The sequence below is a fragment of the Lampris incognitus genome, chromosome 7 (genome assembly GCF_029633865.1).
Source record: "Lampris incognitus isolate fLamInc1 chromosome 7, fLamInc1.hap2, whole genome shotgun sequence".
NCBI classification, from domain to species: Eukaryota; Metazoa; Chordata; class Actinopteri; order Lampriformes; family Lampridae; genus Lampris; species Lampris incognitus.
Genome location: NC_079217.1, coordinates 62,135,903 through 62,149,977, shown reverse-complemented (window position 1 = coordinate 62,149,977; position 14,075 = coordinate 62,135,903). Strand labels below are relative to the sequence as shown.

The 14,075-nt window shown below is 47.8% G+C and overlaps 1 protein-coding gene across 2 annotated transcripts in view; it reads right to left on the bottom strand.

The window, feature by feature from the left end:
- Positions 1–718: 718 nt before the first annotated feature.
- Positions 719–14,075, bottom strand: part of ccdc9 (coiled-coil domain containing 9) — a 47,254-nt gene continuing 33,897 nt past the window's right edge. Inside the window, exons 13-14 of one of the 2 annotated variants that reach the window (XM_056283560.1) lie at positions 7,850–7,972; positions 719–1,194 (exon numbers count right to left, since the gene is read on the bottom strand). In XM_056283560.1, coding sequence (XP_056139535.1) covers positions 1,160–1,194; positions 7,850–7,972 — 158 coding nt within the window. In that variant the 3' untranslated portion in view covers positions 719–1,159. Of the gene's footprint in view, positions 1,195–7,849; positions 7,973–12,461; positions 12,531–14,075 lie in introns of those variants that run through there. The other variant, XM_056283561.1, reaches the window with a different exon arrangement.

Below are 14,075 nucleotides of genomic sequence, written 5' to 3'. Positions count from 1 at the left end.
AACATTTACTGAGTAAAGAAAAAAAAAACAAATGGATAAATCAACCCTGCGGAGAGAAGAGCGCCTCTTGCGGTGACGCGTGTCCACTGCACCCAGTCCGTGATGAGGAAAGACAAGCGTGACGTTTTCATACTCACTGCACTCCAAATGCACACCTTGTTAGTCCTTTAGCAAGCGTCCGGCCTGGACTGGGGAGACACCGCCGTGTCCGAGGGGATGTCCGCTACCTGCAAGCCACCGCAGTCGCTGCGGAGGGCAACGACGCAACCCAAACCCAAACCCAAACCAGAACAACGACACAATGGTGGTTTCAGACACCGAACTGAGGAATGTTAAATTACATTTTGAAACAAGACTATATACATATTGCAGCTCATTTCAAGGAGAAAATAAAAGGGTCAACATCATTGGTTTCCACTCCATTCCTGTGATCAAGAACACAAACGAAGCTAAAGCGGCCCGCTCGACGCCGCCGGGCGGCCAACGGGCCCGCCACCGGCACCGGCACCGACTGCAAAGCAGAATTCACACAAAGAGGAACAAAAGAAACAATAATGACAAAATAAAACCCTAAAGCCTTTGACCTGCCGAGGTACACAATTGAAAGTTTCATTTCAGAGCGCACACACACACACACACACACACACACACACACACACACACACACACACACACACACACACACACACACACACACCGTCCATCTTGGAAAGGTTCTCATTTCTGTTTCTCCAGCCAGTCCTTCACCTTGTTTCCCTAGCTTATAATAATAATAATAATGATAATAATAATCATCATTACTCTTGTTTGTGGATAAATGCAAAACATAACTGATGTGGTTAAGATGGATGCATGTTTGGTTTTCATAAGCGGCACCAGACTGGGTGAGGCACAGCAAGCCAGCTCTCCAGAGGCTCAGAACCCAGAGAACAGAAGAGAAGCAGACAGACAGGCAGACAGACAGACAGGCAGACAGGCAGACAGGCAGACAGGCAGACAGACAGAGGTCAGCGTCTCCTGCTGCGACTCTTTCACACGTTCACTCGGCTTTTTTATTTCTTTTTGTGTTGCTTTGTTTAAATGGGCGACGCTCCCTCAGGCGCTGGTTGGCGTGGTGGTTCCTTCATCTTCATCTTCCTCGTCCTCTTTTCTCCTCCTCTCACCCCTCCATTGATCCCTGCTGCTCTCCAACATCTATCAACACACAAGAGGATGGCTTTGTGCTCTCAGCGGTCTTCAGCCTGGCGATAAAAACACAGCGAGTGTGTGTTGTGTGTGTGTATGTGTGCGTGTGTGTGTGTGTGTGTGTGTCTGTGCATGTGTGTATGCAAGAGAGACAATGTGTCATTACGCTTTTATCTAAAGCACATTACAGCACCCTGATACCCTCAGTGTGAACAATTTTAGCATGGTTGGCCCCTGGGGAAATCTTGCCAGTGTAATGCTGTGTGTGTGTCTGTGTGTGTGTGTGCGTGCATGTGTGTGTGTGTAGCTCAGCTGCTACAACTTGGCACAACACTGCAGCACCGTACGGATTTGACTGACTATAAGTAGCAGTAGATATATACTATCAGTAGTAGTAGATATATACTATAAGTACCAGTAGATATATACTATAAGTAGCAGTAGATATATACTATAAGTAGCAGTAGATATATACTATAAGTATCAGTAGATATATACTATAAGTAGCAGTAGATATATACTATAAGTAGTAGTAGATATATACTATAAGTAGTAGTAGATATATACTATATGTAGCAGTAGATATATACTATAAGTAGTAGTAGATATATACTATAAGTATCAGTAGATATATACTATAAGTATCAGTAGATATATACTATAAGTGGCAGTAGATATATACTATAAGTAGTAGTAGATATATACTATAAGTAGCAGTAGATATATACTATAAGTAGCAGTAGATATATACTATAAGTAGCAGTAGATATATACTATAAGTGGCAGTAGATATATACTATAAGTGGCAGTAGATATATACTATAAGTAGCAGTAGATATATACTATAAGTAGCAGTCGATATATACTATAAGTAGCAGTAGATATATACTATAAGTAGCAGTAGATATATACTATAAGTAGCAGTAGATATATACTATAAGTAGCAGTAGATATATACTATAAGTGGCAGTAGATATATACTATAAGTAGTAGTAGATACATACTATAAGTAGCAGTAGATATATACTATAAGTAGCAGTAGATATATACTATAAGTAGCAGTAGATATATACTATAAGTAGCAGTAGATATATACTATAAGTAGTAATAGATATATACTATGTTGCTAAATGACAGCTTATTTATCAGACGTATGTTAATGTCCATCTCACAGACTCCCGTGTTTTTTGGGGAATCAGCGACGGCTCTGGCTCGGTTTCTCCCAAATAATGACCATGTTTCCCAGTGTGGCTGCAACAGAACTAAACTGAAACACCCCCTATGATGTCATCAACCAAACCAAGACACGCCCTATGATGTCATTAACCGAATCGAGACAACCCCCTATGATGTCACCAACCAAATCAAGACAACCCCCCCTATGATGTCACCAACCGAATCAAGACACTCCCTATGATGCCATCAACTGAAACAAGACACCGCTATGATGTCATCAACCGAATCGAGACACCCCCATGATGTCATCAATTGAATCAAGACACCTCCTATAATGTGTCTGCAGGTGGCAAGCCGGATGTGGGTACGTGTCCTGGTGTCTGCACTAGCGCCCCCTCTAGTCGGTCGGGCCCGAGAGACTCCAGTACGGCTGAGTACCGGTCCACACGTTGGTGCTGGCCAGAGACACTGAAGGAGTAAATAGTTCTGTAAATAAAACCCTGTGTTCGGGTACACCTGTGTCCGTCCCCCACCACAAACCCGTCCTCGTGGCAACAGACTTGCCGCAGTCACCTACAGAAACAGAACTATGATGTCCCCAACAGCCAGTGTGCTCTCTATGATGTCATCAAGAAGAATCTGATCTGGACAGTGTTCAGGATCAAAGTCCCAAGACCTTCACAGAACAAATCCTGTGTTTCAGAGGCACCAGATGTTCATGGATGTTCTGGTCATGAATTTTCTCCGCCCCCCCCCCCAAAAAAAGAGGTTTGCAACGCTTTGGAAACGCACTTCAAATGGCCAACGATCTCTCTAATGGCCGAGTGAAAGAGCCATTAACGCGGTTAAGGAGTGGGCATTTCGCCGATAATGGCATGATTCATGTTACCCTCTCTCCTTTCGGCGGTCGGATACTCTGGAGCAGAGCCCGGGAGGGTTTAATCCAATCAGGCTTCGGCACTTCAAGCGGTCTCTGCTCTATCGGTCCTATCATCTGTACAGCGGCTGCGGCTAATTTCCTCCGAAAAGCCTTTCAAAGAACTTCATATCGTCTCCAATTCATCCCGTTTCCTGCCCCCCCCCCCAACAGAATACAAAATGGGTGTTTGGAGGGAGGGTGAAGTGTGGGTTCCTCCTAGCATGTGCACTTCGTTGCGCTCCTCGAGCCCTGTGCCGGAAGGAGGCGGCAAAACACCGTGCTGGCGGTTCTGGGTAAAATGGGTCGCCAACACTGCAAGGGACCGGAGGTTAGGTTACTTCCTCCCGGGGCCAGGTTACTTCCTCCCGGGGCCACCCGTGCTGCAAATGTACAACCTCAGGCTTCTGTAATGTGCTCTGTGAAGGGGGGATGTGTCGGTGTGTCTTCTGACCAGCTCACCCTTTCAAAACAGCATGCTTTATGTCCTCGTTAAGGAGGTCGTTGGGAGGGATGTGCTTGCTACAGTAACCGCAACAGTAATGAAAGCTTTTACGGAAATGGCTGACAGACTATCAGCTTCAATAAACCAACAGGAAGCCATTTTTTTTCTTCTTCACAGGTTTTCCATCAGGGGGAAGAAAACAATGACTGGTTTAAAATGGGATTCGGTGAAACCAAATACAAAGGTGAAAGCAACGCAAACAAAGTTAGGCAGTTCACAACAGCCAGTTTAGGTGAGAGGCATCATGGGAGGGTTAATAACCAGCCAATCAGACATTGAGCAAGGAAGCAGATTTTTTAAAAAAAAACAACCTCTTTCATGGCAAACTGGAATCAGGAACTATTTTTTGTTTTTTTGGACCCCCCCCCCTTTTTCTCCCCAGTTGTATCCAGCCAGCTACCCCACTCTTCCGAGCCGCCCCGGTCTCTGCTCCACCTCCTCTGCCGATCCGGAGGGCTGCAGACTACCACATGCCTCCTCCCATACATGTGGAGTCGCCAGCTGTTTCTTTTCACCTGACAGTGAAGAGTTTCGCCAGGGGGATGTAGCGTGTGGGAGGATCACGCTATTCCCCCCAGCTCCCGCTGAACAGGCGCCCCAACTGACCGGAGGAGGCGCGACCAGGACACACACCCACAGCCTGCTCCCCACCTGCAGACACGGCCAACTGTATCTGTAGGGACGCCCGACTAAGCCGGAGGCAACGTAGGGATTCGAACTGTGATCCCCGTGTTGGCAACAGACTCGACCGCTACACTACCCGGACGCCCAGAACCAGGAACTCTGACCTCTAAGGGGTTAATAAGAATATTTTTAAAATCACAATGCATATCTCACATGCTTACTTACAAGACAGAATAAACGTGGTGGCATTTAAAGCTTGAATCTCAAAATGATGCACGACATCCTGTTGACCGTTCAGACTATGTTTCAAAAGAAAGGCAAACGGGATAAACGTGCGGCACAAAATTATCGAGCAGACGGTAACCGGACGTCATCTAAAACGTTGTCAAGTGGGGCGTCCGGGTAGTGCAGCGGTCTATTCCGTTGCCTACAAACACAGGGATCACCGGTTTGAATCCCCGTGTTTCCTCTGGCTTGGTCGGGCGTCCCTACAGACACAATTGGCCGTGTCTGCGGGTGGGAAGCCAGATGTGGGTATGTGTCCTGGTCGCTGCACTAGCGCCTCCTCTGGTCGCCTGTTCAGGCGGGAGGGGGAACTGGGGGGGAATAGCGCGATCCTTCCATGCGCTACGTCCCTCTGGTGAAACCCCTCACTGCCAGGTGAAAAGCAGCGGCTAGTGACTCCATATGTACCGGAGGAGGCACGTGGTAGTCTGCAGCCCTCCCCGGATGGGCAGAGGGGGTGGAGCAGCGACTGGGATAGCTCGGAAGAGTGGGGTACTTGGCCGGATACAATTGTGGGGGAGGGGGGGTTTAAAAAAAACCTTGTCAAGTTACCCAGCTAGTGTAGCAGCCACTATGGGCAGCTAGGACTAGCTATAGTACGATGACACCCTATACCGTACCCCAGGTGGAACTAGAAGCATGACATCATCATGGTTACAGCTTTTGTCGATTGGTGCTCTAACAGAGTTTCGCCGTGCGAAACGACTTAAAAAAGGAATTTCTGTTCAGTACCAACGTGCCATGAAAGCAAGAGGAGAGAGGAGAGAGTAACCAGAGCTGGGCGATATTGACAAAATCAAACATCGCAATATTTTGACTGAGCACCTCGATTCCCGTAATGCGATGACATTTTGGGGATGACTATCGGTGCTTTCGTGAGATATTTACACACCAGAAGATGTTGAGAAATTATTATTAGTAAAGTAGATGTATGATGACCAAGCAGGTGGACACATTCATTGTCCATTTCAATCAGATGAAACAGTCGAATGAGTTCATTCATTCATTCATTCATTTATCTTCAGCTGCTTCTCTGGGGTCGGGTCGCGGTGGCAGCTATCTAAGTAGGGCACTCCAGACGTCCCTCTCCCCAGCAACGCCCTCCAGCTCCTCCTGGGGGATCCCAAGGCGTTCCCAGGCCAGATTGGACATGTAGTCCCCTCCAGCGAGTTCTGGGTCTACCCTGGGGTTTCCTCCCAGTTGGCCGTGCCTGGTAAGCCTCCAAAGGAGGCATCCTGATCAGATGCCCGGACCACCTCAACCGGCTCCTTTCGACGCGAAGGAGAGGCGGCTCTACTCTGAGCTCCCCCCGGATGTCTGAGCTCCTCACCCTATCTCTAAGGCTGAGCCCAGACACCCTACAGAGGAAACTCATTTCAGCCGCTTGTATCCATGTTCTCACCCTTTCGGTCACTACCCAAAGCTCATGACCATAGGTGAGGGTTGGACGAAGACTGACTGGTGAATTGAGAGCTTTGCCTTCTGGCTCAGCTCCCTCCTCACACTCAGGTGAAGAGAGGAGCAGAGCTGTCAACTCATCACCACCTGGTGGCGAGTTGGCTAAGATGGCGGGGAAGGCTGCCGGACAGACCTGGCAAACACAAACGTGTAGTGAAGGTGAACTGGGAACGTCTGGCAGAGGCCCCTGTCCGTGAGGTCTTCAACTCCCACCTCCGGAAGAGTTCAGAAAGTTGCATCACTTTAAGCAGCCAAATGATAACTAGTCTCATATCCATCCATCCATTATCCGAACCGCTTATCCTGCTTAGGGTCGCGGGGATGCTGGAGCCTATCCCAGCAGTCATTGGGCAGCAGGCGGGGAGACACCCTGGACAGGCTGCCAGTCCATCACAGGGCCGTATCAACATTGGTATTTTATCAATATATTGCCCAGCTCTAACACTTACAGAAAAGGTTACATTTTCTCTCTCTCTCTTCATAATATCTCCATCATTATCACACAGTAAGATTAAAATAATAATACAGGAGAGAAAGAGAGGAAGAGGGCAGTACACAAACAGTAGGAAGAGTTGGTTTTCTAGTTTTGATTGTGTTGAGGCAAATGAAGACCTGTTAAATCAAACTTTTCCCAAAACAGCCAGATATAGTAAGCAGCAAGGTTAGATTCAAAACAAAACTCCTTTTAGACATTATATCATCTCATCTCATCTCATCATCCGCCACTTCTCCGGGGTTGGGTCGCGGAGGCAAGCTAAGTACACATCCATTATATCAAAAATGCAAGACTCTAATCCAGCAATTCCCATTTTGTCTATGAAATGTGAAAAGTTAAATCTTATCAAAATCACATTTCCAACTATAGGGGATTTGGACACTTTACTGACACGTTATGGTTTTCCAATTTTTAGACATGTCCAGCGATGAGATGACACTTTCCTATAATAAATCATCTTGCAGGCCACTGTATCTGAACAAGAGTGGAGAAATTCCTGATTCAAGGTTTCATCCCAGAAATCAAGACAATAAAAACTAATAAATTCAAGAGGGTGTGGCTTCAGTTGTTCACAGAGGGCAGCATGCCATGCGCTTACACAAGCTCATCCATCACACCCAAAGTAAACAAAAAAACAACAACAGATGAGTTCAACATGGTGAGGACGGCGGAGGAAGAGTTCTGGAGGAAGAGGAGGGTGGGGAAATGGGGCTTACAACAGTGTGCAGACACAACAGGGGGCCACTGCAGGAGGCGGAGTTAGTGCGTTCGGTCCATTAGAGGAGGGGTTTATACAGGAGGTACCGTTCCTATTGGTCCAGAGAGTGCAGCGAGGCTCTGATAGACTCTTCTTCGATCCCGAAACAAGGGGGCAAGTGTTGCTAGTGTGTTAATATGTGTACGCATGTGTGTGCATGCTTGTGTTTCCGTTTGTCATGCAGGCCATAAGACAAAAATCAAAAATAGAAGTATTTATGTAGATATGAAACGAATACACGAATGAAGCTGAGTGAGCGGGTGAGTGAGCAAGCGAGCCAACGAACCACAGCAAGGACAATCAACACAAAAAGGCCCAAAACGCCAGCTGAAAAAAGGATGAATGGGAGCATGAATGGGGTGAGAAGTCAGTTATCAAAATGGGGGGCAAGTGTCAGGGACTTCTTACGGTAAACCACCGTCTCAAAGTCACTGATGTGGACCGCACCTGAGGACAGCTCATCTGTTGGCTCTGCTGGGTTCACCGTCGGGTCAGCGCAGGGAGCAGTCGGCTCAGAGGAGGTGTTGTCAACCTCCAGGACAGAGGGGGAGGGAGAGGCTACTGGTTGGTCTGGGGTGAGAGAGAGAGGCAGGGGTAAATAAAAATAAAAATTGTGTTGCGTAGCTAATTCGGTTGCCACGGTCAATCGCATGCTTCTCAATCATGTTCAAAAGAAAGAAAAAATGACAAAAATGTGTTTCAAATGTGTTTCTCAAGTGACCACCATTAGCAACCAACAGGAATTTCGGTGGCGGTCACTTGGTGATGATACCCCACCAACTGACAAGACTAATGCTGATAATAATGGGGCGGCAGTGGCTCGGCAAGTACAGCAGGTTGTCCGCTAATTGGAGGGTTGTGGTTCGATCCTCGGCTCCTCCTGGCAAAAGTGTCGAGGCGTCGCTGAGCAAGTTAACTAATTCTTTACTGCTCTCAATGAGCTGGCTGTTATCTTGCATGGCTGACACCGCCATCGGGGTATCAGCGTGTGTGTGCCTGGGCGTTAACTGTAAAGCGCTTTGGAATAAAGTGCTATAAAAATGCAGTCCATTCATCGTCCACAGTTTAACAAGCTACCCATCACAAATGAAAAGTGAAGAGTAACCATGTCACAAAACACTACAATATTTAGAGCTTATCACACTTCCAACTGTAGCACGGCCAGCTCGGCACCAGCTTTTGTGTCTTTGTAGTTGCAAAGTTTCGGCACATCAAAAGTAATAATTATACTTTTGGCGCGCCATTTGTCATGGTATTTCCTGTAGGTGACAAGGGTTTTGGATCCTTTCAAGCTGTGTTGCAACGCTGAATCCTTCATATTGGAAAAAGCACAATGAGATGAACGTGTGAGGACTCGTAAGTTCGTGGAAGGCAATGGGATCTCTACCTAATGGGGTGAGCCTTCTACTGGTTTGTTTACCAAAATAAGAAATGCAGGTCTTGAAAGCCAGAAATCTTATCACCTGGCAAAGCTCTCATTTTTCATTTGGTACAGACCGACAACCCTTTCCAATCCCCGGGGACACGATGGTCATTTCTGGCTGCGTAAGTCCAAGTTTTACTGATAACATCTTTAAAATGACATTTAATGGAATTCAGTCAAGTTGTGGCTCTACTAGCCCTGCCCTCACAGTGAGAGTGACGTTTCTCCTCAAGTGCTCAAGGAGAAGTCTCAGGTCAGGAAATTTTTGGTTTTAAGTCCGTTTTAAGCTTTCATCCAAGTTTTAAATATGCACCATATCATGATTTTTCGGTTTTCCCCTTTCCTTTAGTGTGTTATATAGCTGGAACGTGCATGTAAAACATCAGCAGATTCGCAAAGCCCAAAGTCCATGCCAAAGGGAGTTTTTCTCTCAGACAGGAAATACTGCCTGAAACGCCTCGTTTGTAGTCCAGTGTGTTCTTCTGTTACTTATCTACGTCACTATGTAACACATTTTCATAATCCCTGCCAAGCAGCTAGTTTGGACCGCCCTCAACGCCAGCAAGCGGATGAGGCGGCGCTTCCATGGACTGAGTGCTACCCCTCAGCAGGCTTCCAGAAGTTGGCCAATCAGAAGAAAGCAGTGGGCTTTTTGGGAGTGGGGCCTTAAAGAGACAGCTAAAACAAGCTAAAATGGCTTGTTTCAGACCGAGGATGAACTGAGGGGCTGCATAAAGGGCCAGTACAAGATAAATAAGGATTTTTTTGAACTGCGACTCATGCAAAGCTACTCTAGTGGAGCCCCAGAATAAAAATATAGAGCTGGTAGGGCGTCCAGGTAGCGCAGTGGTCTATTCCGTTGCATACCAACACGGGGATTGACGGTTCGAATCCCCGTGTTACCTCCGGCTTGGTCGGGCGTCCCTACAGACACAATTGGGCGTGTCTGCGGGTGGGAAGCCGGATGTGGGTGTGTCCCGGTCGCTGCACTAGCGCCTCCTCTGGTCGGCCGGGGCGCCTGCTCGGGGGAACTGGGGGGAATAGCATGATCCTCCCATGTGCTATGTCCCCCTGGCGAAACGCCTCACTGTCAGGTGAAAGGAAGCGGCTGGCGACTCCACATGTACTGGAGGAGGCATGTGGTAGTCTGCAGCCCTCCCCGGATCGGCAGCGTGGGTGGAGCAGCGACCAGGACGGCTCGGAAGAGTGGGGGTAATTGGACAGACACAATTAGGGAGAGAAAAAAAAAGGGGGGGTAATATAGAGCTGGTATGACCATGATATGGCCTCTTTAAGATCAATTACGCAACATGAAAACTGTCATCGATTTGCCTTATTATGCCTTTAACATTTCAGCAAGACAAAACCTAAATATCAGCTAAATATTCATGTTTTGAGGGAAAATCAATGTAAAATGTCATCAACTTCTTTTTTCCATTTCTTACTGAAACATTCTTGCTGTGACAGCCTTCCACTGCTTGTTGGATGTAAGAACAACATTAAAATGCAGTCATGTATTTTTTTTTAAATAACAGCAAAAGCAAAGCACCATGGTCCTTGTAATTCTACACTGTGTTCTTTACCTTGGGGTGCAGTAGCGGTTGCCTCCTGGTCCAATGTTGTAGTCTCTTTCTCAGTGATGTCAGAGGGAGTGGGCCCAAGGATCTCGGAGGCTGGGCTTGAAATATTGGAGGGAACGGGAATGGACACCACTACAGGGGCAGGGTCTGGGAAATCTGCGAGGGTGGGATCTGAGGCTGCTGAGAAGGCGGGGTCTGAAAACTCTGAGGGGTCAGGGTCTGAGGCTGCTGCGGGGGTGGGATCTGAGGCTGCTGCGGGGGTGGGATCTGAGGCTGCTGCGGGGGCGGGATCTGAGGCTGCTGAGAGGGCGGGATCTGAGGCTGCTGAGGGGGCGGGATCTGAGGCTGCTGCGGGGGCGGGATCTGAGGCTGCTGCGGGGGCGGGATCTGAGGCTGCAGAGGGGGTGGGATCTGAGGCTGCTGCGGGGGCGGGATCTGAGGCTGCTGAGAAGGCGGGGTCTGAAAACTCTGAGGGGTCAGGGTCTGAGGCTGCTGCGGGGGCGGGATCTGAGGCTGCTGCGGGGGCGGGATCTGAGGCTGCAGAGGGGGTGGGATCTGAGGCTGCTGCGGGGGCGGGATCTGAGGCTGCTGCGGGGGCGGGATCTGAGGCTGCTGCGGGGGCGGGATCTGAGGCTGCAGAGGGGGTGGGATCTGAGGCTGCTGCGGGGGCGGGATCTGAGGCTGCTGCGGGGGCGGGATCTGAGGCCGCTGAGGGGTCGGGATCTGAGGCTGCTGCGGGGGCGGGATCTGAGGCTGCGGAGGGGGCGGGATCTGAGGCTGCTGAGGGGTCAGGATCTGAGGCTGCTGAGGGGGCGGGATCTGAGGCTGCTGAGGGGTCAGGATCTGAGGCTGCTGAGGGATTAGGGTCTGAGAAATCTGAGGGGGTGGGGTCTGAAAACTCTGAGGGGGCGGGATCTGAGATTACGGAGTCTGAGGCCAGAGCTCCAGCGGAGTCGGTGGGGGCGATGTCAGGTTCTGATATTATGACAGTCTGCTGTGAAGGAGTGGGAGGCTCTGCTGCTGAGGAGAGAAGAGGACGAGAGAAGGAGGGAAGGAAGGGACCGATTGGGATAGAGGCAGGAGTGAGAAAAAGAGAGGGTAAGGGAAAGAAAGAGTAGACAAGGTAGGGAAGGAAAAAGAAAGAGTAAGTGAGTGAGGAAGAAGGAAGAAAAAAAGGGAAAGAAGGAAAACAATTTAATAAGACGGTAAGTGATGAGACCAGCAGATCAAAAATGTTAGAACAGAATTGATAATGAGAGAATGGAAGAGGCAGAGGAGACAAGGAGAGAAGAGAAGCAAAAAGACGAGAAAAGGAAAGAAGCTAAATTTCAGATAGCATATCCCTCTTCTGACCCCCCCTTTTCATAAGCAGATGGCGCCGCGGACAGTAGCCTCGGTTTCTGTGCTCTCTAGTATTTTCTGTTTTCGGTTATTTGTTTAGTTTCCAGCGCCCACTCACTGATCACATGGGAAGAACTTTTAAGCCTCCAACTGTCCACTGGATAAATTAAACGGACTTCACCAATTTTATCTGAATGTTTTAAGGAAAGTCTTGCCAAGTTTTTGGCTGGTATAGCCCTGCGCAGACTATGCAGAAGACGCCGATGGGGTAAGTGAGCCAGAGCACTCGTTAAATTGTGACAGCAGGGATTTAGAACCCCGCTCCCATCAATTTATCTGGTGAATGTCCGCTCTCTGGCCAACAAGATGGACGAACTCTTACTCATAAATGGAGAAAACTTGGGACTTTTCCAGATCTGCCACCCTGTCTCACTGAGACCTGGCTTAGTGAGCATATCTACTAGGGGTGCACGATTCAGAAAATCTCACGATTTAATTCGATTGCGATTGTTGGCGTCATGATTCGATTCAAAATCGATTCGCGATTCAAAACGATCTGCGATTCAAAATCAATTCAATTCGCGATTCAAAATCAGTTGTCAATTCAATACATTCATAGATTTGATTTTAGAATGCTGTTTTGGGTTACTTTTCCCATTCGACTGCGGTAGACACTTTTATAGGTCTAAAACAAAATACACTGAATCAAATGTAAACGTTTGCTACTCAGTGAGAAGATTTATTTTCCTTTAGTCCACTCAGTCAATAGGAAACCAAGGCAGCCCTGAGACAAAGGGTAAAATGAATATTTAATACAAAAATAAAAATGATTGCAAAGATAAACTGCAAAGTGCAAACCTTCAAATAACAACTTCAATATTCAAATAACAAAATCAAACAAACAATAGCTGCCTGCTACATTTGGCTGCAAAGTGCAAACAAGAACTGTTACATTTATTTGTAAAGTACACCCCTGCCTGGAATGTCTAGGTTCTTCTGTAGAAACAGAACCTGGTCTACACGTTCTGGAGTGAGCATGCTCCGCTGTGCAGTTACTACGTCCCCAGCAGTTGAGAACACCCTCTCTGCTGCTAGTACCAGGGATGCATAGATAGCGTTTAGCCAACTTGGCCAGTAGGGGAAAGACAGTCGCGTGGGACCTCCACCAGCTGAGGGGATCTTCTGAAAGTGATAATGAGGAGGCCTCCAGATACACTATATGGACAAAAGTATTGGGACACCTGGCCATTACACCTACAGGAGCTTTTATGACATCCCATTCTAAATCCATAGGCATTAATATGGAGTTGGTCCCCCTTTGCAGCTATAGACGCTTCCACTGTTCTCGGAAGGCTTTCCACAAGATTTTGGAGTGTGGAAATTTTTGCCCATTCATCCAGAAGAGCATTTGCGAGGTCAAGCACTGATGTTGGACGAGAAGACCTGGCTCACAATCTCCATTCTAGTTCATCCCAAAGGTGTTCAATGGGGTTGAGGTCAGGGCTCTGTGCGGGCCAGTCAAGTTCTTCCACACCAAACAAACTCACCCAACCATGTCTTAATGGACCTTGCTTTGTGCACTGGGGCACAGTCATGCTGGAACAGAAAAGGGCCCTCCCCAAACTGTTCCCACAAAGTTGGAAGCATAGAATTTTCCAATATGTCTTGGTATGCTGAAGCATTAAGATTTCCCTTCACTGGCACTAAGGAGCCTAGCCCAACCCCTCAAAAACAACACCATACCATTATCACTCCTCCACTAATTACCATTAGCATAGAGAGAGGGCGTGTCCGTAGCGGGACGCTATAAAAGCGGAGACGCACCCTTTTGGCTCGAAGGAATACGGCTGTATTGGCTGAGCAACATATTCGTGAGGTGAGTAGTCAACTTCCACTGAGAAAGAGGAATCGTCTTCCGCTTCCACATCCTCAACCTCAAAGCTGCTGTCGGTGGTCTCGTCGCTTGCCTTTTCTTTTTTTTTTAATGTAAAGTGATGACAGAGCACGAAGGGGGCTGTCACCAGTGAATTTCTCGTTTTTCTACAGCAAGTGGTTTAGCCCCAGTGTTCAGCCCACCCAGCCACACCCACCCTGAATTTCAGTAGCCAATAGCTATGAAATCATAAAACCACACCTACTTTTCGGTTGTAATTCAAACCACCCGTGTTAAAAAAATGTTCTCAGAAACAGCATGAAAGTATCTCTTTAACTCCTCCCTGAACTCCACACAACAGTCTTCCTTCTTCAACTTCCACCATTTCATCTTTGGCTCTGCCTTCACTCGCTTCCTCTTCTTGGTCTCCAAAGTCATCCTACAGACCACCATCCG